This window comes from Ostrea edulis, chromosome 7 (genome assembly GCF_947568905.1).
Source record: "Ostrea edulis chromosome 7, xbOstEdul1.1, whole genome shotgun sequence".
In the NCBI taxonomy this organism is placed as follows: Eukaryota; Metazoa; Mollusca; class Bivalvia; order Ostreida; family Ostreidae; genus Ostrea; species Ostrea edulis.
This window is the reverse complement of record NC_079170.1, coordinates 32,623,030-32,650,214: the sequence shown is the minus strand read 5'-3', so window position 1 is coordinate 32,650,214 and position 27,185 is coordinate 32,623,030. Positions and strand designations below refer to the sequence as shown.

General features: G+C 36.5%; 1 protein-coding gene across 1 annotated transcript in view; it reads right to left on the bottom strand.

Moving 5' to 3' along the window:
• Positions 1-7,459: 7,459 nt before the first annotated feature.
• Positions 7,460-27,185, bottom strand: part of LOC130048644 (nuclear receptor subfamily 1 group D member 2-like) — a 39,199-nt gene continuing 19,473 nt past the window's right edge. Inside the window, exons 5-10 of the mRNA XM_056145646.1 lie at positions 23,122-24,128; positions 18,179-18,287; positions 17,544-17,685; positions 14,965-15,095; positions 14,481-14,573; positions 7,460-12,389 (exon numbers count right to left, since the gene is read on the bottom strand). Coding sequence (XP_056001621.1) covers positions 12,205-12,389; positions 14,481-14,573; positions 14,965-15,095; positions 17,544-17,685; positions 18,179-18,287; positions 23,122-24,128 — 1,667 coding nt within the window. The 3' untranslated portion in view covers positions 7,460-12,204. The remainder of the gene's footprint in view (positions 12,390-14,480; positions 14,574-14,964; positions 15,096-17,543; positions 17,686-18,178; positions 18,288-23,121; positions 24,129-27,185) is intronic.

The window sequence follows — 27,185 nt, the reverse complement described above, 5'->3', positions numbered from 1 at the left end:
ACACCAGGTGTGTAAGCCTCATTGTTTATTTTATAATTGACAAGCTAATTAAATGGGCAAGTTCCGTGTGTAAATTAATGTATAATTATATCTTGGCTACTAAATACATGTAACTGTACATTGATTTAAAGCTGTTTTAAACTGTGACAATAATTATCGATAATAATCGATATATTCGATGGAGCTTTAAATGGATCATTCCTTCCCATCCAGTTGATATATCAGGGGAAAACGACACAATGCCACCCAACCAGATGGATTTCACATTAAGGAATCAGAAAATCACAGGCATACGGTAGAACGATAAACGACTACATCGTCAAAATTATTCTTCCGTACATAGAAAGGTAAACAACTGCATCGATAAAAGTATTCTTCCGTACATAAACTTAGTTAAGGATGACTTAGATTTACTACTTGGGCAGCGTGCCCTGGTGATCTTTGACTGTTTCCTAGGGCAGATTACGGAGAGAGTTCACCGCAACTCGACTTATTTGCTTAACCTTGATCCTTCTTCTACAGAAAAAAGCTAGGCCTACATGTATAACCTCCGTTCGAATCTTCTTGTATCCGTGGGTCTGGTTGGGTACTGCTCGTAGTTCGAATCTTGTATCCGTGGGTCTGGTCAGGTACTGCTCGTAGTTCCAGCACTTGTCAAGTTTGTTCTTTAAATCATTGATGTCCGCACCCATGACCCACGGCCCAGTCAGGGAGACTGTTCCAATAATTGACGACTGTTATTGTGAAGGAGTACTTTCTGACGTTTAGGCGGTTGTGTCTTTTTAACAACTTCTTACTATGCCCCCTGGTTCTGTTTGTATTGGACATCGGCAGCAGCTTCTCTCTGTCGACACCGTCTTTCCCAGTGATTTTTTACACTTGAACCATATCACCCCGTTTTCTTCCGTAGTATAGGGCTGTTATCTTCATATGTTGCAGCATTTCCTCATAGGCAATATTCTTGATGTCGTTGCAAAGCATCGTTGCCGCAAAGTACTATATCCGAGTTGCATTGCTGTACTCAAGTGTTGGACGACTCATCATTGTGTTCAATCTTTTATGACTGTGATGACCCTTGTAACGAACACCCTTTTGATGACCCCAATACTCTGGTGGCTTTCCATCTGACGAAACAAAAGTTTGTTGTCAACCAATACACCAAGGTCTTTTCCCTCTCTGTTGTTTCCAGTTCTTTCTGCTCTCCGTCGTTGTCTTTCATGCTGTAATAATGGTTCGGGTTGTTCCACAGAAGGTGCATCACACTAATTACTTGTGTCGAACTTGAGTTGTCAATTGTCCAACCATTCTGAAAACCTCTTGATGTCCTCCTGCATTTTGCCCAGTCATTATCTGTGGCTGCTCCCCCATACATCTTCGTATCATCAGCAAATATACGAGTCACACAACTTACTGCATCCGGGAGATCATTTATGAAAATGACAAAGAGTAAAGGGTCCGAGAACGCTGCCTTGCGGATTCCAGACCACTTAGACATGCTGTCATTGATGGATACCCGTTACGTTCGACCTTTTAAGAAGTTAATTATCCATGCTCTTATGTTGGCTCTGATGCCATATCATTCAATCTTGCTCAGTGGTCTCTTGTGCGAAACGTTATCAAAAGCCATTTTGAAATCTAGGTAGAATGTGTCAAGCGGGTATCCTCTATCCAGTGCTTCTGACCAATCCACCAGGCACACTAACAGCTGTGTCATACAGGAGCGTCCTGTTGCAAAACCGTGTTACTCGTCACAGAACAAGTCATGACTAGTCATATGCTTCACTGCATTCACCATGCCCAACATAACCTTGCAGAGAACCGACGTAAAACAAACGGGTCTATAGTTACCCGGTGTACTTCTATCCCCTTTCTTGAAGATAGGTGTCACCCGGTCCTGCTTCCACAGCGTCGGTGGGTGGCCCGAGTCCAAAGACTTTATATAGATGATGTTGAGGGGTATAGCGATGCAAGGTACCATCCCCTTCAACACTCTTGGATGAAATTCGTCTGGGCATCATGATTTGCACATTTTCAGTTTATGTAAATGCTTTATGATAGTTTCTTTCGTGAAATGTGTCCAACAATTCTTGGCCACCAGATCTATCCTCCATTTCTGGAACATTCTCCACATCTTCTCTTGTAAAGACACTAAAGACGAAGTCATCCAATGTATCTGCTTTAGCACTGTCAATAATACTGTCTGTCCTTTAAGTCTGCAACTCCACTTTTTACGGTCAGCTTGGATTTCCCAAATTTCTAAAAAGCCTTTGGGTTAGTCTTTACCTCCTGTGCAAGCGCCTCCTCGAAGTTATGTCGTATTTCTCTTGTGTAGTATCTGTATTGTATTGCTGTACAGTATTTCTGATAGTCATGAGAGTGTCAGTATCGTGCTTCCATGTTAGTCTCACCAACCTCGTGCCCAGCTTGTCCATATACGGCTGTCTCTTGTTTTTCCTCTCACCACTAGTATTTAGTCGGAATATGGCTGTGCATCGCAATGTTAGATGGTCAGTGAAACAACCCCATGTCTCGTGTGTGTTTCTGTCCTTTAGCGCAGAGTTCCATACCACATTCAAAAGAAAGTCTCTCATTCCATCAAAGTCACCTTTTTTCATATCTGTACTTAATTTTGGTGGTCACAGTTTCAACGTTACACATGTAATCCAAAACTAGTGTGCGGTGGTCATTGTTTCCTAGCGGTGCTAAGTACTGTAAATCACAGGCTATTTTCTCCTCCACTGTTAACACCAAATCCAGCACTGATGGTCTTTGGTCCCCTCGGTATCTAGGTGGTTTGTTTATGTGTTGTGTCAGGTAGCAGTCTCTCTACACTCTATAAACTGGTCATTATCTGAATTATCTCAATCCATCGAAACGGAATTCTCAAAATCAAATGTTAGGATGATTAAAATCGCCGACAATGATCAGGTCATGAAAATGTTTGTTCGATATTACAAGTAGTAACGATTTTAGGTTTCTATTATTGTCACTGGCTTGAGGGGCCCCAGTACACATATCCTATAACCACTGGTTTGTTTCTGTCCACTTTTGCATTCACCCAAACCGATTCTTTAAAATCTTAAGTGACTTCACCCATATCTAAAATCTCAATCCCTTTAGCTTCTATAAAAATGTCCTGGCCTTCACTGTCAAGGTTATGTACTGATGGATAGTAATCTAATGATTGTCTCTGCTTCCTGGAGTGGCACTCTACGGGTTCTTCGGTTTCATCTCCGAAAATGTGATAAATAGTCACATTGTACAGATTTACTTCAACCGATGGATTTGAGTGTAAATAAATGTGCAAAATGAATTCGAGAGCTGGTACTCAGCACAGGTGTGTGATCAGCTGAGCGGGTCTTTCGAAATTGACGGGGTGAAGGTTGATCTACATTGTATATCTCACCCGGGTGAAGCCACCTGGAGCGAAATGGCTGACGAAGATCTATGATTGTATGCGAATGAAACCCGAAATCTTCAGATATGGATTCAAAGAAGCAGGAATATTATCCATATTGATATTTGATTAAATCATGATAGTAACTCAGAAATCGTGTTGTTTCATCGACTGATTTTTGTTTCATTGAAAATTGAGAGGTTTACGTACAAATGCTGGCTTCTTTTTTCCCCAATTTCTTCATAGGTTTAAAGAATCTTGAATCCTATTTTCAGAATGATTTTGAAATAGGGAAAATTGATTCGCGTAAATTTAATAAATTGTTTGAAGTTATGATTCGCAGAAAAACATGTGGTATATCTTGGTCAGGTAAACGGAGTAATCCGTAGTCAAAATCAGTGTGTAAAGGACGGCCTAACAATTGCTATGAAACACGTCAAACAGCATTTGAACCAATGACATGTTGTATTGGCAAACTAGGTCGTTATAAAGACCATATAATTTGGAAAATGCTGACTTTCAAGGAAACTGTTGAATTCCCTGTAACATCAACTTATTTGTCAATAGTATGTCTTGATTTAAAAACTGATCATACGTAAAACAAGCTTTTACGTATCAAATCAGTTGAGAAACATAAACATCATATGCAGGTGATAATAAGATATTGCAATATACATGTGGAATTGAAAATGGAGAAGCTGAAATAATCCGTTTTACGGTTTAGTAGAGTTGTTAGTTTGGCGTTAACATCTATTTTCAATAAAATATCTATGTACAAGGCAGATGTGGAAGACTGTGTTGTCTTTTATTTCGAGTTCACTGGGATATATCAAATTGACAAATGAATGAAAATTAGTATTGTTAGTAGATAAAACGTCATTGATATATGTAAATGTCGAGTTGAAGACCACAGCAAGAAAATAAATTTCATTTTTGGAAATGTAGGTATGCGACACATCACACTAACATATTTTTCATGTAGCGCTTTGTGAAATATGTCGGCGTGAGGCGTCACAGTTCATTATGTATTTTCAATAAAGTGCACCTCCGCCGCACATGATACACCCTTCAAATGTTTATTAATCATAATTATAAACAGATGAGACAACAGATGGGACAAAATCATGTCACCTTGTCAATATCTTGTATTGTTCAATGAACTACATTTCAAAACAGGTTTCATTTTATTATATGTATTTAGATTTCTTTCACATGATATAATTATTACACTGTAACAAAGAAATGCCCGATAAATAGAGGGGTGACAGATTATTTCCCAGCCCTCTTACATCATACTCATTAACTAATCTTTAACTTGACAGATGCAACTTGGCCTTATCAAAATGATATTTGCATGTCTAGCTGAACTCTATGAAACACCATGGCTTAGATCATTACTCCCAAAGGAAAAATGGTATCTTAATTGGACAGACACAGTTTAGCTCTAATCACAATCATCTATATATATCTAACTGAACTCCTTGACTTAAACCATTATTCCCATGAGACAACCCTTTATTTGTTGTGTGGTGCACATTTTGTAGCACAATACTGCATGCATTCATAATTAATATTAGAAACAAAATAATTATTCATATTACTCATTGCGTACATGAAAGGCGAAGACAACATTAATCAATCTCGTAACTCCTATAAGCAATACAAAATAGAGAGTTGGGCAAACACGGACCTCTGAATATACCAGAGGTGGGATCAGGTGCCTAGGAGAAGTAAGCATCCCCTGTCGAACGGTCACATCCGCCATGAGTCCTATATCTTGATCAGGTAAACGGTAGCTACATTTTATGAAACAATGTGTATTTTTTGATGTAATAATTATTGAATAGGGTTATTACATTGCTCTCTCACATATGCAGTGAATACCTCCCTTAAAAAGTTTTTTTTTAATACTTCTATTTTAAAAGTTTTAATGACCTGATTTTAAGCTGCAATTTACATGTTACATTTCTCTACAAATGCACAAATTTTGTTGAATCTACAGGAGCCTAAAAGGGGGTTATGCCATATCATCTTGATAATAGGTCACAGTGACCTAGATTTGAAGTATAACATACTTTCTACTGAAGATGCATTAACTGACCAAATAATTGCCCAGTTACATGTATGACAGGACTTTGCCATATTGCAGGGATGTGACTGAATTCCTCAGAAATCAGGAAAACTGGTCAAAAAGGGAGGAAAACACCTCACCCTACCTGGAAAAATATCATTTTCTGCCACTTTAGATCAAATCCAGAGTGTTTCATTTTTTTTTTTCTCGAAAATTGAGCAAATCAGAGGATTTCCTCTGAAAAAAGGAAAAATCATTTCCTCGGAAAAATGGAAAAATCACACCCCTGATATTGTCTTAATCAAAGGTCACAGTGACTTAACTTTAAAGAGCAACCCACCTACCCAAGATGTATCAACTGCAAAAGTTTGATGATTCAAGGTCTCATAGTTTTAAATCATGAGCCGGACACAAGGCAGAGGGACAGATGGTCAGACAGACAGGGTCACCATACCATAATACGTCCCGTCCTAGACGAGTGTATAAAAATGAGATTTATAATAATCTTACATAAATATCATGATTAATACACGTGTACTTTGATTTCTGTCGTAGTCGTTCTGCATTCATACACGCATACACCTATTTATCACGTTCATGGGGAATTGCCTATCATTGGAATTTGTAAAGATATCAAAAGGCAAAATCATTGTAAATGTTAAATAAGAAACTATTAGCAACAACAAACCGTGTTTTTGTTGTTGTCTTTAAAAAATACAAATTAAGGTATTCAATACATAGCGATCATATTTCATTTCTATAAATGAATGGTGGGATGATTATCATATAAAAGGAATTTTGAATTTTGATCATTGCTTGATTTATTTCATCTAGAATTTTACAATGAAGTCTTAAGAATAAAATATTTCAAAAAGAAATTATATGTTCAAACAAATCTCTTGGTAAAGTTACATGCACTTTCTCTGTCTGAAAATGTGAAATAAAATAAATTTCCCCCGCATATACATATAATATATATATTTATACAATTATACATGTATATAATGAGATTTTTTTTTTTATTTATTTTTTACCAAGGTTACTCTTCAAAAAGTCTCAAGTGCATAAAAGTCACTTTCTGATCATTTACCAGTCATGTGAATTTCATCTACTTCACTTTCATCATTATATAACAATACACATCTACTTCACTTTCATCATTATATAACAATACACATCTACTTCACTTTCATCATTATATAACAATACACATCTACTTCACTTTCATCATTATTTAACAATATACATTTATATTGATCTAAATTATTCAAATTTGTTCATAATCATTTCGGTATACATTGGATACCTTAAATGACTTCACGAAATGGCCAAAAGTGTCCTTTGAAAAACGTTTCCTTTCACATTTAAATACGAACATTTTGCAAATCTACAAACTCCATGATCAATGTAATTTTCATGTATCCCTTAAAGCATCTTTAACGTCATACAAAATTCCAAAGGTTTCGTGAAATTTTTGTTTCACTGCCCTCAATTCATAACCTTGACTTTTAAAACGACAGCACCTCTGCATTCAATGTTCATTGATGTGCAAATCACGACTGAAAATTATTAGTCATACAAACAGACATGCGTAAAACGAGTGCTGCGCAAAATCCAGTCCGGCTTGGAATAGATCCTCAGTACCTCTTGCTTGTCGTGAAAGCCGACTAAATGGGGGCAGTCTTTTGGACGAGACCGCAAAAACTGAGGCCCCGTTACAGCAGGTGTGGCACGATTTAGATCCCTCCCTGCTCAAAGGTCGTAAGCGCCGAGCAGAGGCCAACATTTTCCAGCCCTTCACCGACAATGGTGACGTCTCCATGTGAGTGAAAGATTCTTGAGAGGGACGTTAAACAATATACAACCAATCACACAAACTGAAATGTGGAGAACGAGTGCTGCACAAAAACTCGTTTTGGAACACGAAATAAAATCCCTTGGATTCTAATCTTAACTCAACAAAATAAAAATTTAAAAAACACAACTATTAATTTAAAATTCTTTAAATGATTTTATTTCAAGACATTACTAACAGAAAAAACCAAACAATACAATGTTTTTCTTTATTCATAAGCGCACAAGTGACCACTGGCCTTTGGGACAGTGAAATATTCTGACCACAGCAACATGTCTACCACTGATGTGTCATCAAGAAACTACTTTAAACGCTCACGTTAATGATGCATAAAATCCAATGATCACGTGCCTTAGTGACGTCAGATATATATATATATTACTTTATAGCATACATACTGAAAGTGTTTGATGAACAATTCTAATATTTGTACACACGATATGAAATGCTCCGTAGTGGCGTGTAATACGACATCTCTGTTTTATTTAGCAGTAAACTTGATAGGGATTTCTCCGTTTTTGTGTTATAAGATGGATATAACATAGTATCTAGTTAGTGTTAGTATTAGAGGAAATCTACATATACAATTTATTTTTCTAACAAAACTTTTTTTTTTATACAGTGAATACATTTAACATAGACCGCTTCAATCAGAATAGATACATATTAATCTTCAAAAAAAAAAAAAAAAAAAAAAAGTTAAATACTAAAACACTCAATATAATTAAAGTTTTCCCACAAAAAGAAAATAACATGTGTTATATTCATTTTTAACAGCATGATACAGACCATGATTAGTGGATATCACAATATACACATGTACCATTAACACAAATCTACAATATCACTCTCAACAATAAGCTTTTGAGCAACTGTACAAAACCGGGTCTTGGAGATGTTTTAAGGCAATCTGTTCTACCCTAATAAAAAACAAATCTTTACTCTATAAAAATAGCCATTCATTACCTTGTGAAAACGAATTTAAACTGTAGTAAAAATCAGAAGAAAATAGAGTTGGCTACCTTGGAGGCTATGTGCAATATCTGTAAGAGTTTAAAAATGAATTGAAATTCAGAAATTGTACCATGTTATGTGCCTTTTCTTCCATGAAAAACTAGCAATCGTGGGACAATTCTAGATACAATTTGAAATATCTATTTTTGTGTATAAATATCCCAAACCCAAAATTGGGAGAAATATAAATCTTAAGACATATAAATATATATATATATATATATATATATATATATATATATCATTTATAGTATTTTGCTTACAATGACAGTGGCTCTTAAAGGTTCTATAGCAATCAGCATTAAAATTTGACAAAAAGCAATGTCATTTCTTTCCCTATTTCAGAATAAGACGATATCATAACTTCATGCACTGGTTAAGATAAAGGGATCACCTTCATGGACTGGGCATACACACAGCTCTTATACTGTTTTATAACATTTCACTGTGGGGATGTGGTAGTCAAATTCTACAGAAAAAAATTCAACAAGCACTTGCAAATAATTTCCTACACAAAATGAGTTGACTCTGTTCATGTAAGTAGGAACAGTAACTCTTCAGGGATTATAAAATCGTATCACAGTAAATACAGCACTATTAAAACTAACAAAAATCATTTCAGCAAAAGCAGAAAATATCAGCTGTTTGCATGTTTGGCTTTCTTCAAGTTTTTTTTTTTTTTTAATAAATTCATGAATAGTTTCCTGTCTTGAAGACTAAAAGCAGAAAAAAAGGTGTTTTAAACACACTAATCGCATACTTGTAAACAAATCTTCTAATCTAAAAAAAAAAAGAAAGAAAAAAAGAAAAGAAATAAAAAAGGTCTTCAAAATTTCATTTCTCGTTTGCAAGTCCTTTCAAATGTTCAAAAATTAATTTCCATGTGCAAAAGTAATTTTTTTTAAAACCATAATTAGGACTGCTACATATAGTCGATTTAAATTTCCAATAATAGCAATACAATATAATCTAAACAACTGCTGAATTTTCCAAAATAAAAGACAAAGGAAAACAGGGAATTTCCATCTTCCATACTAAGAAAAAGCCCATCTTAAGACTTGGCTGCAATATTATATTATCTCTACTTTGAGAGTGAAATGACTCAAAAATATATAAATGTCTTTAAAATGAACAAAAGACCATTACAGGAAAACTATTACACTATATATTACCGAGTGTAAGTGTGTGGATAATAGTGGTGGTGTTATGTGTGTGTGTGTGTGTGTGTGGGGGGGGGGGGGGGGGGGGGGGATTGGGTGTAATGTAAAATTCAAAATTCATTTCGTAAAGTTTCTGGGTATATATATTTTTTTTTTTATTACACAAAATAAATCAAAAATATTAAAACTTCTCAGCACTTGTAAAACTCATTTAAATGAAGTATTCGTTAGACAGATCCCTTGGGTCTGTGTTCAACAGATACCTTGAGATCTCAGTCCCTTGGCACTAGTAACTACTAAGTATGACTGCTAGGACTAACCAGTACTTCAGACCTAAATTTTCTGGCAACGTGGAATGACATCGGGATTTTTTTTTATCGACATTTGCGTAGCACTTTTACATTTCTAATTATACCACACGCAATATTTCCACTGGTTTGCTTTATATTATTGTAACATACAAAAATTAAAAAGAAGAAAAAAATCTGTAAAAGTGTAGTTCACACCAGCAAGGTACCACGTGCATTTAAAAATGTTACACAAGTTAAATGTTCAGTGCAAGGGATATAACTCCTTTAAAGTTTAAAAAAAAATTTCTTCCAAGATTTCATGAAATGTCCCTCTTTACTATTAACCTTACAGTGAGATAACACAGTGAACATCACTCAATACACAACTCTAATCTTCACATAATATTTACACAATGACACATATTTACAAATGTGAAAATATTTACAAGTAAAATAATCAAAACACAATGGGGGGATGATATCCTCTATGAAAATTGTAAAATCTTTGTATCAAGATATAAATAAACAGATATTCTCCTGAAAAATGTTGTGTTCACAAAATATAAAAGATTTTAAATATGCATCAAATGTGCCTTGGTGACATCAAAACTAAAATCAAGGTCAATCTACAAGTCCTTCTTCCCCATCTTTGTTCTACAACACTGAATTACAGAACTATGGGCCACATCGCTCACCTTGTGAAAAAATCCTACTTCTGCCCCACACACCTCTAACAGATTCATATCTTGAACCCATAAGGTCATTTAAATCCACACTACATGAAGATGCTTGCATATCAAATATGACATAAATGTGAATTTTCAAACTCCAATTATAGCCCTGCCCTTGGCCTGATTGACTCTTATTATAGCCCTGTCCTTGGCCTGATCAACTCCTATTATAGCCCTGCCATTGGCCTGATAACTCTTATTATAGTCCTGTCCTTGGCCTGATTAACTCCTATTGTAGCCCTGCCCTTGGCCTGGTTTTATGGTGTAAATAATATTGAATTTACATTTCATCAGGATGCTTTCGTCATCAATTTGAATTCTTCTGGTTCTTGAGAAAAAGATTTACATAACTCTCTGAACATTAGCCTACATCATACAACTCTGAGCCCTTTTTGTTGCCCTATCTCAACCCCCGGGGGGAAGGCGCAGGGGGAAAGGTCTCTACAAACTTTAATCTAAGGGCCTACGGCACCCTTGTTGTTCTTGAGAAACAGATTTTCAAAGAATTTTCCAAAATTTCATGAAAAATTTTGAACCCGAATTGTCCATGCTCTTGGACTCATGGTGCAAACAAAATTAAATCTTTATAATGTAAAGGATCTTTTTATACAAGTTTCAACTTTTAGGCTTCTATGGGTTTTAAGATTTTTTATTACTACCTCATTTCAACTTTTTCTTAATTACCTCCCCTAAGACATGGACCCGGCCCTTCATTTCAACAAACTTGAATCCACATTTACTCATGGATTCATTGTGGTAAGTTTGTTGATATTGTCCTGTGGTAACAAAGAATGCTTACAACCATCACACATATAGACAACACAAGCAAAATTTCGATTAGAAAAGCTCAATAGAGCTGAATAAAAGGTGGATTAGCAGACCTTTTATGAAACATGTACTTTATATCAAGCTGTATCTCATTTATTAACAGCTCATCAAATTACCGGTATGATTTACAGTGTATAGAGGTGTAACAAAAGAACGTCCAATACACAACACACCCCCACCCACCCCCACTCTTAAACTGGTCCCCAACCAACAAAGCAGTGGGGCAAAACATTTGATCCTCTTCTTCACTCCTGCTTCTACCTTTGTGATAGTACAGTACATATGTAACATTAAAGTCCATTGTCATTTCAGTAGTTTACAAAAAACAAAAACAAAAAAAAAACAACCAAAAAAACCCCACAAAACTTCACACAGAGATCGACTGCCATCAGGAGTTCTCTTTCCTTGAACAGTGACAATGTGTCTATGTTAAATGTGTTGTAACATGAAGAGAAATGTTTGTAGGACAAATGTATTTCATGATCAGTGACCACATTGTGAAATTTAGTGAAGCTATGAATTTTATTTATCATCCACAACCAACCTAATGGTATGGATTACCTTGGGGGAGGCGGGGGAAGGGGAGAGGAGGCACATAGCCCTTAGTGTGTGCCTCCATACAGAATTAGCAATAGAGAGTGTAACAGTCTTTTTAAGGCTGTACCAGCAGGATCTAAAGGGAGGCAACTCAAGCTAATGTTGGGTGACACTGATTGAGATCTTTGAAATGTTTGATTTCTCCCTCTCACCAACATCCTCTCAGCTGCTAGTTTTTATGTCTGCGATACACTTAGCCCTTTATGTACAAAGTGTTATATACGATCCAACGATTCTTTTTTTCATCTGAGAGGTCAAGTCTCATGATTTTTTGTTCTCTTCCGTGCTACAGTCACCATGTTCAAACACTTCCTGGTGGAGTGGAGGAAACATGTCTTTAGCTGGGGCCTGCATCTGCATGCTGTTGAGGGCGATACGATGCTTGAAATTGACCACCTTGAATGTATTTATTGTGGATACCGCCTTCATAAAAACGTTGTCATAATCTGAAAATACAAAAAATGTTAAAGTTCATTTAAACGCTTAAGATCGGCTATCAGTAACATCGTAATCTGAAATACTGGAGAAGAGCTAGGATTGACAGCAATAGTTCACAGAAATAAATGTTCTTTTGTTAAGAAATAAATGTTGTCTTTTTTTGTTTAGAAATAAATGTTCTCTTTTTGTTTAGAAATAAAAGTTTCCTTTTTGTTCTAACTTTTGGCAACAGTGCCTTGTAAATAAATGTTAGTGGAAGGGAGGGAGAAGGGGCACGTGCAATCTAATTGCTAACATAACTTTGAACTGACTATCAAATTTATTAAATTTCAATGGTCTTCATAAATAACATTTGGTTAAGATATCAAAATAATGATACAATGTGTTATGGGGGTTAGGACACTTTAAGGGTATGGTTTATGCCTCATACAAACAAGTGTAAATTACTGGTGTCATATATCATATTCCCATAACATACAACTATATAACAGTATCACAAACAATATTCCCATCACTAAAAATACCCCCCCCCCCCCCCCCCAATATGGGTTGTAATTCATATCTTCCATAACCATGATAACATAGTTTGTTATTGATTTTATTCCTTATAATTAATTTCAAACCATTCCATAATGTTCAATGAACAAAGTGTCATGACATCTCGCATCTTGTGTGTGGATTGAAAAATGAATCTATTTTCTAAACCAATCAAAATTTCTGTCACAACTGAAATCTATTTCCTAAACCATTCAAATTTTTTTTCCCCCGACTAAAATTCATTTCCTAAACCAATCAAATTTTTTGTCACAACTGAAATCTATTTCCTAAACCATTCAAAACTGTTGCCACGACTGAAATCAAACCATTCAAATCTATTTCTGAATCATCAGAAAACTACATATATGAACTAACATCAAACAATGGCAAATAATCAAACACATGTTAAATATTCACATGAAGCCAGACAGCTTCATTAAATCAATAATGACTATCAGCACACTTTCCACCTTTCCATAATTGGCAAATTCAATTCTCAGGTGCTTCAGTCACACCACAGGAAATCTTATTTGGTGTTTTCTTGCCAGAGATGTTGCAGGATATTCTACCGACAACCATCTACACATCCATATTAGGACATTGCGCTTGTTGTCAAAAATAAAAGAAACACACTAGCACTGCAGTGGGCACTAAAGACGATTGTGACAGTATATATCGAGTTGTGTGGACTTGGGATGCATTTTGCCATTAATAATGTACAACACTTGCCACCAATTACACTGACAAATTAACCTTGATGTAAAAACAGCTGCGTTATATAGAAATGTCCTTTCCTGACTTTGATACAATCTACGGGCAGGAAAAACCGTGGGCTGAACACCAGCTAAACCCTGCCGAGTCGCCAGCTTCTACACCCCACCTGCTTAATCAGATCAATCATTCAATATCTACTCCCTTCATCTGTAAATGGCTTTCCCTTGGGAGTTCAATAAATCTCATCATGTGAAGCAAACTCAGTTAGATGAAGTGATTACATACTCTTGAAAATAAATTTGAATATTTGACTTCATTTTTCTGTCATTTATGCATTTATCATTTCAACTAATTTCATTTTTTATGACTCCTTTCACTTAGTACAGTTTCATTTTTTTCCAATAAGATTGAATTTAATACCTTTTGTGTGGTGCTTTGTTTCTATAATACGAATCACTTCAAAGCAGATTATATGATCAAATTTACATAGATTTTGTTTATACACTGTATAATCAGATTGATAAATACTTCCATCTTACTGATTCAAATTGTTCTACCTGCCTGCATGAGAAAATGAATACCAGAAATGAATAATGTGTGTTTAGGAATCGAACCCCGGACCTACATGTACCATAATTATGGTAATTCCAGACCCGTTTAACCCAGACATATTTCCAGAGGCCTGTGGTCCAAACACTTAAAAAAAAAACCCCAAAAACACAAAGAACTATGAGCGGTATTGACTATTTTCAGACCCTAAATCACCTTTTAAGATTGAACTATATAAAGCGAAACCACCTTCATGTCAAACGAACCCGATACCCTTGTCTGACAATTCATGAACTTACCAAAGTGGTTTTTCTTGAAGAGGGCGTACAGGCACTGGAATAACAGAGACTGCAGCTTTTTAACGGCTCGCACATTTTTGATGCCTTTTCTCTCTGTAAATCCAAATTCAATAAATCATCAGTACTCTAAGAGGGTCAACATATTGATTTCATGCAGTGACTGTCACGTTTTAACTTAGAAAAGAGTCAAATTAGATTAATGAATGTGTAGGAGACTCGAGTATATAAAGTAAAACATGGTCATAATGAACCTGCAAGATTTGTTATAACCAAACTATGTTATATCCAACAAAATTTTCATTACTTCTCTTTTAATGGGGAATAGATATCACTTCGCAATATGCGTAAATTCGTTATAAGTGTGTTTGTTGCAAGCGCGTTTTACTGCATGCTAATTCAAAATCGACCAATCAGGGATAGATGTTATTTCAGTGACCTTGAAATGCTATATCTGGTGATCTTGACCTGATCATAGAAAGCTTACCTGGAGATATGATGAGAGTAGAGGAAAAAAGCCCAATCTCTCCATCTGTAAGTTTCAGCGGGTTGAACATCTCAGCTACATTAAAAAACTCATCCATGAATTCTCCCATAGGTAGCATTTTCACCAAGGACCTGTAAAACGGAGCACAGAAATGAGAAAAAACTGAAGTGTTCAGATGGAGAAATGACCTGATATCTAGGCATTTTCCCAATAATATGCAGTCCTTCAGTTTTAACTTAATGCTCCCAATTCACTAGGAATCTTTCCCCAGTCACGGACATTGCATGTTTGAAGCATCAACATCTCGAATAATCAAATGATATTTCACTTAAAATGTAAAACATACACAAAGGATTGCCTCAACATGACCTTCACCTTTGACCAGCTAATCTCAAAATTATTAAAGAATAGCTTTGAGTGACTATTACATTCCAAAGACTTCTACAACATATAAGTGATTTGTAGAAAAACTACTTCAAGATCACCATTGTCGCATAGCGTATTGGAGAATTAATATCCTTGACAATTCTCAGTATAATATGAGGGCACTGTAGCATAGCGTGTCCATGGCATAAAATGAGGGCACTGTAGCATAGCATGTTCATGGTATAATATGCAGGCATTGAAGCATAGCTTATTGAAGAATAAATATCCATGACAATTCATGGTATAAGATGAGGGCACTGTAGCATAGCGTGTTCCTGGTAAAATATGAGGGCACTGTAGCATAGCGTGTTCCTGGTTACTGTCATGTTCTTGGTGACTTAGAGTGGGTTGTAGACAACATGCCTTCAGAGTTGTTGCTTGTTTACTTTCTAGAACCCAAGGTCAGCAATAACAGCCAAGTCTGCTGATCGAAGTCAACATTTCAGGAGAATAACATTACAAATCACTTCCACAGACACCATAAACAGAAAATAAACCAAAAAACTGGTTTTTTGTGTGTGTTTTTACCACTTGCTGCAATCTTTGATACACAACCAGCTGTGTTACACACTTTATGCATTTTACTACTCCCAACAGGCACAACTTGATAACCATCAGTAACACTTTAAAAATCTCTGTGAATCGCTGCCTTACTGACGTAAAACAAAACAAAAAGAAAACACTACATTTCATTTTACACCAGTGACAGCATACTCAGGATACATATTCTTATAACAGATTTCTATACATTACAATCTGCATTATTTGATTATGGAAATCCAGTTTTCTAATAAACTTGTTTTCCCCATTATATAACTCTGCTAGGTTTCAGGGCCATATTGCCCCCCCCCCCCCCCCCCCCCCCCCAAAAAAAAAGGTTCTACTATCACACCAGTGAAGGTACTTTTTCATAATACAAATTGAAACTGAGCCTGAAGTTAATCTCATTTCAGTTTGAAAGTTCTGGCAACTATCTATTGCCATACCTACAGATGGTCGTTAAGACTGTCCAGACTATACAGAGGGTCACTAACATTGTCCCAACTGTATAGAGGGTCACTAACATTGTCCCAACTGTATAGAGGGTCACTAACATTGTCCAGACTATACAGAGGGCCACTAACATTGTCCAGACTATACAGAGGGCCACTAACATTGTCCCAACTATACAGAGGGCCACTAACATTGTCCCAACTATACAGAGGGTCACTAACATTGTCCAGACTATACAGAGGGTCACTAAGACTGTGCAGACTATACAGAGGGTCACTAAGACTGTGCAGACTATATAGAGTCAATAAGACAGTCCAGACTATATAGAGGGTCAATAAGACAGTCCAGACTATATAGAGGGTCACTAAGACTGTGCAGACTATACAGAGTCAATAAGACAGTCCAGACTATATAGAATGTCAATAAGACAGTCCAGACTATATAGAGGGTCAATAAGACAGTCCAGACTATATAGAGGGTCACTAAGACTGTGCAGACTATACAGAGTCAATAAGACAGTCCAGACTATATAGAATGTCAATAAGACAGTCCAGACTATATAAAGGGTCAACAACACTATCCAAACTATATTTAGGGTCACTAAGACTGTCCAGACTATAAAGAGGGTCACTAAGACAGTCCAGACTATATAGAGGGTCACCAAGACAGTCCAGACTATATAGAGGGTCAATAAGACAGTCCAGACTATATAGAGGGTCAATAAGACAGTCCAGACTATATAGAGGGTCACTAAGACCGTCCAGACTATATGGCCAGAGAAGAGAAATATTATACTTGTCTAGTCTTTAAAATATTATTCCTGGTTGTCATTGGCAGTTGTATAATAAAGACAGCACCGGGGGTGGGGTGGGGTGGGGTGGGGTGGGGGTTGCCCTCTCCTGCTGGGAGAAGAGCTTTAAAATATTCAAAAGCCAAATCCAGCAATCAGGACAATGTTGGGGTGAACATAATCTGTAATATCAAAGTGAAAAATATCTCAATATTGAGGTCTAACTCAGATTACTAGTCCATTGGGTTTCTGGTCTTACAAGATTCACTAGTCCAATAAAAATTAATTCTGAGCCAAGGGCTACAAAGCTAATGTTAGTTTCAGATCGTAATAAGCATTGGTGTGTTTTGAAATATTATGTTGAATTTACCTAGGACACTTGATTTTCATTTCTGGATCAAACATCACTTCCTTCTTGAAGTCCACGAGATTGCAGAACCGGCATAGCATGACCTCAAATGAACCCTGCTTAATTAGGTTAATCTGGTCATCCTGGTCAATCTCCCCAAAACCTGCAGAGAGAAAGGGAAAACGTTTATAATCAAAGGACTGATAGTACTCAATGCAGAGAAAAAGGGAGAAAATTTATGATTAAAGGACTAGTAGTACTCAATGTTTGGTTTGATATAAATAATAAAACAATATAAACTTTATCAAACACGAAATAATCCAAAAGTAGAATTTGAAAAACATCAATTTTGTAAAATCAATGGCTATCTGTAAAAGGTCATGGTCTGTGACCTTACTTGGAGTATGTGTCAGTATTTCATGCTTGGCAAGTAGATATCTATCATCTTATTTAAAATTTTCTAACGATTCTCAAGTTTTTCTACATATCAATATCGTTAAATACTGGTACTTGATTTCCATATCATGATACATCACTGCCATCAGTCATAGTGCAATAAATGAATATAAAGGTAATATTTCATACTCCCAGTTGTTCCCATTGCCTTTGCAGCAAGGGAAAAAAGAAAATGTCCGCCACCTACGTAATGTAGTTACCTGGGATCTTCTTGCAGAACTTGACCACCAGTGTGATTTCAGGAACCATTTGAGAGACAAACTGCTGCCACACCGAGTTGGGGTTGATTACCAGTTTACTAAAGTCAGGCTGAAAAATTGAATGAGAGAATCAGAACAGAGCAGGCAATATCTCCTCACAACAGAGCAGGGAATATCTCATATGTCATCATAATAGAGCAGGCAATATTCCATATGTCATAATATAGCAGGTAATATCTCATGATATCTCATAAGAACGGAGCAGGCTACATCACACCATATCTCATCACAACAGAGCAGGCAATATCTCATATGTCATCATAATAGAGCTGGTAATATCTCACGATATCTCATCAAACAAAGCAGGCAATATCTAATCAGAACAGGGCAGACAATATCTCACAATTTCCCACAAGAGATTCTTAATCATTAATTGTCACATGCTCACTTCATTTACTGCCTAAAAATCACAAAGGCTAATACATACTTTTTGACCACATCACAAATCAACATATTGCAATAATCGGACAAGCCAGTTTTCCTCGCCACAAGGCAAGACCTATCATAGACAAGCAGTGAAGAATTTTGACTGAACTAGCAATGTGTCCCAAACTTTATATTTTCAAAATAGCATCTCTCCCAGCTAGGTTAACTGCTCTATGGTATGAAAATCAAGTCTAACATGTATAATGAATGTGTAGATGTTATAGGTACAATTCATTAGATAATTTAATCACAATCTAGGACCAAAAAAAAAAAATAATAAAAAAAAAATGGAATTTGTCATCCTCCAGTGGGATTGAGTCATAAGCCAGCTGTATTTGCTGGAATTGTGTTGCTTCCCTGTCACTGCTCACTACACCCGAGCAGCTCTGTATGGGGGTACAAATAACTTTCTAATCTCTGATGTGTCTACACACCTGTTTGGGGGTGCAGGTAACTTTTTAACCCCTGAGAGTATACCAAACTGTCAAGTGATAATTACAGAACCTTTTAATTTATTTCTAGGAACCTGGCTGAGATCTACAAACAGAGGTGACTGCTCTATCCTACACAGCAGCTGACTGTTTCATCAACTCCCACTTCTCATTAACATGTTGTTGTGACTAAGTTTCACACTCCCTGGCTGGCAAATCAACATACCTACTGGCAAACTACCCTGTATCCCTATAGAAACAATTTCCTGAATAACTATGTATGGTGATATATCAATTATCAAGGGAGTCTTCAATTTGACTGAATTATCTCCCTTAATGAAGTTGATTATCACACTTGCCCCCTCTAGCCCGAGAGACTGCCACACTGTCTTAATCCTACATGGGGAGAAATAAACAGAAATGATGACATATAAACTCAAAAGAAGTATATCAAAATTGGATGGAAAATGGAGGATATGTACAACATTTTGAATTTTACCTTGTTTAGTAAAAAAAAAAGTTAAAAAATGAAGTTTTAGAAGAAAATAATCTGAAAAAATTAAAATTCCTGCTGGACTCGAACCCATGACCTACAGTTCAGCAGTCGACACGTTAACCTACTGAGTTACCCAGCTAGGGAATTAAATATAACAGGAACATATACTTGTATTGCTGAATAGAATTCTAAATTTTATCCAAGTATTGTTGATATTTATATTTTATTTATGTTTCAAAATGAAGTCAGCCATTATGATGATATATTATTCTTCCTAAGTACTGTCAAGGGGAGTCCAGTCAGCAAGATACATTTCATTTTCCCAATATATGTCAATTACTTCAGAAGTAGCGATTCCCATTATTTTTCAATTTGACAAACTACTCATAAATATTTTATAACCAAAAAAAACCAAAAAACAACACATATTTCTCTTGATCAAGACTCCTCGTAAATATTCTATAATAAAAAACACATATTTGATGTACTAATTTATCAACAAAAAAAATATATATGTTAATTAGACCTCTTCCACTTGGAGCCTTATATACAGGTCTCTAATTAATATATCATTAAAAAAAATGCCCAGTGTATTTTCTTAATTGTCATGTACATGATGTATGTATATATGTATGTACATGTATGTATATATGTATTAGGAGTGCGCAACGATACGCTTGCCTCACGATACGTATCGATCACGATATACAGACCTGACAGTACAATACAGATCACGATACTTATAAGATGCTATAAATAGTAACAAATGAACAATTACACTGATTTTGGCATCATTTCATTGCACCTTACTATTACAATTCCATGTTTTTCTTTCAAAAGTTAAAAACATCAATATGATCTACCGTTTTCTTCCAATGCATGGAATCCAAAATTCTTCCATTATTGGAGATTTATGGTAGCAGGAGGAAAAAATAATTCAGCGACACTGTCGGCACCATGTTTTCCATTACCAGAAGCCATATTTACAACATAATTTAAAGCGAAATCGGGTGGTTCGTGCAAATCAATCCGGACTGAGAATGCCGAACCGCGGTATGGGGTAAAGTACTGTGAATCGAATCATAGCATAATATTACCGTGATATACTGTCTCGTGGTTAATCGCTGCATCCTTAGTATATGTATGTATGTATGTATGTATGTATACACATGTATGTAAGTATGTCAATCATTCCAAAAAGTTCATACTTGAGTGAAGAAAATTAAAATTCTATTGTCAAACCAAAACATAGGGTTAAAAAATCTCAATGGCCTTCACCTAAACAGCTCTATTGTTGAAATTGTATTGAGCTCATAAATTTTCCATGAAGAATAATACTTCCTTTTTGCCTTCAAAGACAATTTGCTTAGCATAATGGATGTTGGGCCAAAGAGGATTATAAGCATGTTTTGGGAAAGTGTAAAAACTGCACAACACAGATGTGGCATTTCATTGTTTTGCACTTGAGCAAACATCCATTGCACAAAAATTACCAGGAAAATCTGGCACTTATACACATAATGATAATGACACAGGATATAAATAGAAAGGCATTTCATCATTAGAACATGTGCTAGCTTCCAACATCTCACTGTACCCCGACACACAGTCACACCATATATATACTCCATCTCTCAATGAGACTGTACCCTGACACAGTCACACCATATATATACTCCATCTCTCAATGAGACTGTACCCTGACACAGTCACACCATATAAATATGTACTCCATCTCTCAATGAGACTGTACCCCGACACACAGTCATTCTATATAAACTCAACCTCTCCAAATCACTCCAAATATACTCCATCTGTCATTGAGACTGTACCCTGACACATCTCATCTACAGATCTTTATCTTAAATATCAATAGGAAGCATGTCAGTGGCAATACATTAATTGCCTAATCATTTCAAAATCATACATTACAACATTACCAAAATTTGGCAATACCCTCCCCCCTCCCCCTCCCCTAACAAACTTTGCCTGTCATCTTGATTTTACCAACAACAACCAAAAAAAACATCACTTCTAAAAATAAATCAAATGGTATGTGTGTTTTACAAAAGTTATTTCAAGGAACTAATTCTGGGATATTTTAACAATGAACCTTGGAATTTCTAAAAAGAAAAAAAAAATCATATTCAGTAATTATCGGGCATAAGAATTCAATTAAAAGACCTAAAATGGTTTGAAGAATCCTAGATTGTGCTTTATTCTACTCCCTGACATTTTAACATGCCATTATTTATAACATTAATTAACATGACATCATCCTTATTTAGAGACAATTGAACAATTCAAATGCAAAATCATTTCCTTGTCACAAATTTCCAATGGAAAATGGCCTTTTTCCTTCAAGGCTAAATTAGCAAAATGTTTCATAAAAGTTTTATTTTAAGGAAGTAATATTGCAATGTTGTGATGGTAGGTAATTTATTACCAATAAAAATAAGAAAAACACCACGATCTTCTGATCAATTCCACTCATGTACGACACACAGTCAAATCATTAATCAACTATCAATTTTGTTGAATCACTTCTGCAACAAAGGTGGCTTTAAATTACCTTCATAAGAACATTTTTTTCTTAGATTGTAATCTAAATGCATTTAACATTTCAAAAATAAATCCCATGGACCTTAATAGTCAGATCTAAGTGAACTTTAATACTACAAGGTGTTGAAAGGAGAAATTTTTTTTTGTCAAGAGCTCATTAATACAGAGTGCGTTATCATGTCAACTTCTTTACTATCCAAACCCGACAAGAAAATAGCATCAATGTCTAAAGAGTGTCTCCAAAAAAAAAATAAAATACAAGAGTGGTAAAACCACCCTATTTATTATCTTGTACTACTGAAATACTCCCAGAGTGGTAAACCATACTATTTATTATCTTGTACTACTGAAATACTCCCAGAGTGGTAAACCATCCTATTTATTAACCTGTAGTACTGAAATACTCCCAGAGTGGTAAACCACCCTATCTATTATCTTGTACTACTGAAATACTCCCAGAGTGGTAAAACCACCCTATTTATTATCTTGTACTACTGAAATACTCCCAGAGTGGTAAACCACCCTATTTATGATATTGTACTACTGAAATACTCCCAGAGTGGTAAAACCACTTTATTTATTATCTTGTACTACTGAAATACTCCCAGAGTGGTAAAACCACCCTATTTATTATCTTGTACTACTGAAATACTCCCAGAGAAAACAATGACTGTAAATGGAATAGGGCAAAACTACTATATGATATCACATCCAAATTTATACATCCAACAAAAGCTGAAGATTTACACAAGCTTGTCATGGACGACCAGGGAAATTAATCAGAATACAATACTAAACACATCGAGTGTCAAGGTCAACTATTACTTGAAACCTTGACACAAAAATTCAGAAGACTTTCAATTCCTCTAGATAATTCTAATGTACAATTCACAAAACTGAGAAGATTCCACATTTCTGAAGGGAAATATTGATTTACAAAAGATAAACAATCAGGCAAGAATACCTACCAAATCACCGGCAGCCATTTTTTCTGCAAATCTTTCGTTAGCTTCTGCGACATTTTGATATGTGGGATTACAGGTCTGGAAGTGTGCCTCCACAACACTTTCCGTCACCTGCTCGATCAGAGCGCGCCTCACGTCCGATGGACCCTGCCGCACTTCCTCCAACAATTTTGATGGGTCAGTTTCTACGATTTCCTCTTCCTCTAAATCCAGATTCGGATCTTTCCCACCACTACTCGTACTTCCCGCTTGACTGTTGTGATCTGAAAAACTCAGGTCTGGATTCATTTTACCCGCGGACACATCACTAACACTCGGACTATCTGGCTCGAGTTTACACGTGGCCTCGGGCGGAGAGAAGTTACTCTCAAACAGGAGAGTCGAAGGGTCCATGAACATTTTTTCGTTCAGCTGATTCAACATTTTCAGGTCCATCTGAGCCAGTATATCGGTGCTGTTTTCCAGCCCGCTACAGTTGGAGAAGTTACTCCCAGGCTCCGCCTTAATGTTCATTGTCAGGTTATCAATCTCCTCTAACATCATGTCACCGTTTGCCACAGACATTTGGTGATTTCCGTTATATTTTTCGCCCATGTTGTCATTTGTAATTGGAGATTGACTCTTGCTACTGACAGGACTACTGAAACTCGAGTATCCTGAGTCCTGGCAGTTTCCATTCCCATTCACCTCGTTCACACTCATTTGAGAGGTGAGGTGGTGTGGATTCTGATGTTGCGGAGGCCTCTGCAGTGGTTGAGGTTGCTGCTGGCTGTTGCCTGGGTTGCGCTGGTGCTCTCGGAAGCTAACCTGGGCTGCCTGGAGAAAGGCCTGCATAAGTTCCTCCTTAAAAGTGCCATTTTGTTGTAAAACTTTCTGAAGTTCAGCCATGCGCATCTTCTGTAGCTCCTGAGGAGAAGTAGGGTAGGGGGCTATCGGAAGGTTACCCCCGTGGCCCCGCCCATCGCTGGAGGAATCTTTTAACCTCTTTGGCCTTCTACCAAGTCTGGAGGCTGCAATTAAAAGTTCATATTCTGTTACAAGATTTATCAAATACAAAACAACCAGTTTCAACTAAAAGGACCCAATAGTATCAACTGTATTCATTTAAATATGTATATAAACAGGGAGCATATAAGTCATCATTATAGTCAGACACAAGAAAAACAAGAGGCCCATGGGCCACATCGCTCATCTGAGTCACCTTGGCCCATTTCTGAAGACTTTCAATATATTTGCATGTAAAACATTAGTCTCTATTATGGCCCCAACTACCCCTGGAAGCCACGATTTTTGCAAACTTGAATCTACACTACGTCAGAAAGCTTTCATGTAAACGTCAACTTCTTTGGCCTAATAATTCTTGAGAAGAAGACTTTTAAAGATTTTCCCCAATATTTGTATGTAAAACTTTGACCCCCCTCCCACTTGTGGCCCCATCCTACCCCCCGGGGGCCATGATTTGAACAAACTTGAATCTGCACTATGTCAGAAAGTTTTCTTGTAAATATCAGCTTTTCTGACGCAGTGGTTATTGAGAAGAAGATTTTAACTATATATTTGTATGTAAAACTTTGATCCCCCTTGTGGCCCCATCCTACCCCCGGGGGCCATGATTTGAACAAACTTGAATCTGCACTATGTCAGAAAGTTTTCATGTAAAAATCAGCTTTTCTCGCTTAGTGGTTCTTGAGAAGAAGATTTTTCCTATATATTTGTATGTAAAACTTTGATCCCCTATTGTGGCCCCATCCAACCCCCGGGGCCCATGATTTGAACAAACTTGAATCTGCATTATGTCAGGAAGCTTTCATGTAAATCTCAGCTTTTCTGGCTTAGTGGTTCTTGAGAAGAACATTTTTTAAGTTTTTCCCTATATATTTGTACATAAAACTTTGATCTCCCAGAGTTCTTGAAAAGTGTTGGTAATGTCGGATTATCCGATAAAAGTAGTAAATGTCCAACACAAGTTACTTAATTAATACGCCGGTTTCGAGATACGTCCGAGTTATTTCCCTTTGGCGAACTCTCGTACATAGTGAGATGCGAAACAATTTGTTTACACGCAGGAGTGGGACAGATATGCATCACTGTGTCAGTGAATGTACTCAGTAAGTCTCTCATATGCTGTTTGATCCCCCAAATTCAACTGATACACAAATTAAGTAAGTGATAAGTATTTATGGAGTAATTAAATACATAGAATTGTTATCATTTTACGTTATTTTGCTGGTCAAAAGTACCATATCTAAGATATTACTTGCAAGTATGACATTGTTTTTATGTTTCCACTTTAGTAAAACATTTATTTCGACGGTATTTGTATTTCCCACATTTACGTATTCAAAGAGAAGCCGCTTTTAATACATTTCATCATCTTCCTCGTTGACTGTAGGTCCACTTTGTCCCACTTAGACATTCAAAGTTCCACTAAATTCACCTCCTACACAGAAGAGTTCGTATCTCGAAACTGGCATATTGTCGGTCCTGATGGCCGATATAAGATCAGGATCGAAGTCCGTTTTTTACCGGGAAAAATGGCGGTCATGTGTGGCTCATAAATTTTCAAACCGATGCTAAGATGCTAAATCCGGCAACACATTGAAACGTAAACGTGAGGAATCAGTTGTGAGGAACTACGAGAAGATAAACCGATTGTATCTCCGCCTGGCAATCTGGGAGACAATGGCTTTTGTTTGCAGCAGTTTTACCTACTGCTTTGTGACACAATCTGCTCAAAGTCAAAACTGACGAAAGATCAGCTACACCCGGGCAAAAGTGAGAGAAAAAGTAGTTAAAACAATTGCAGAGGAAGATGAGAAGAAGTTGAGAGGAATATACAGGATAGAGAGAAAAATGGAGGATGAGAGAGAAGTGAAGGGTGAGAGAGAAATAGAGCAAGAAAGTGACTGATAGTGAAAGTGAGGAAGATTCATTCAGAGTGTAAGGAAGATGAGAAAGGGTATGAAAAGATAATTTATAAACTTATGGCTGAGACGGAGATTGAATACAATTACACATGTAGTTGATTTTAAATAAAATTTATGAAAACCTCAAAAGTGATGCATTTTTATCTGGACTGACAAAATTTTGTTTGGGCTGACACTATTTTAACAGTGTCAGACCAAATGTCCGACACTTCAAAAGAAATTTCAAGAACTCTGGATCCCCCCTTGTGGCCCCATCCTACCCCCGGGGGCCATGATTTGAACAAACTTGAATCTGCAATATGTCACGAAGCTTTCAAGTAAATTTCAGCTCTTTTGGCCCAGTGGTTCTTGAGAAGAAGATTTTTAAATGACCCCACCCTATTTTTGCATTTTTGTGATTATCTCCCCTTTGAAAGGGACATGGACCTTTATTTGCACAAACTTGAAAGCCCTTGACCCTACGATGCTTTTGGCCAAGTTTGGTTGAAATTGGCCCAGAAGTTCTGAAGAAAAAGATAAAATTGTGAAAAGTTTACAACGACGACAGACAACGGACAAATTTTGATCAGAAAAGCTCACTTGAACCTTCGGTTCAGGTGAGCTAAAAATGAGAGGTAGAAAATCGCGAAAATTAATTTACACCCATAGAAGAAGAACCGCTGTATGGTACCAATGCTTTATTTCGTTTTTCAGCGATATCGATATTGTGTTTTGTTTTTCAGTATATCAATATATATATATATATATATATATATATACACACACACATACACATACATACAGAAAAATACTCAGATCTCTGTTAACGATATGCAACGGTCTCCGAACTATATGTTATGCAGCGGTTTTTCTCATAAAATTACGTGGTATGTGTTACACGTCTGTTTTGGCGTACGTTACTAAATGCCCTGTCACACTGTGAACCTCATTGACACCAGTGGTATATTTTGGACTGCATTAAAACACAACCTGTCTTAGCTTGAGGAAGTCCTCCTGCAGTGATTGTGGGACGGCCCTGCGTAATGTAACGTACTTCAGATTATCGATCAGTCAAAGAAAGTCAAAACTCAGTCTCACTACCTTGTAGCTACAGAAATTGTTGTTTTCTCCCTCAATCAGAGATGGGACATTAAAACATCA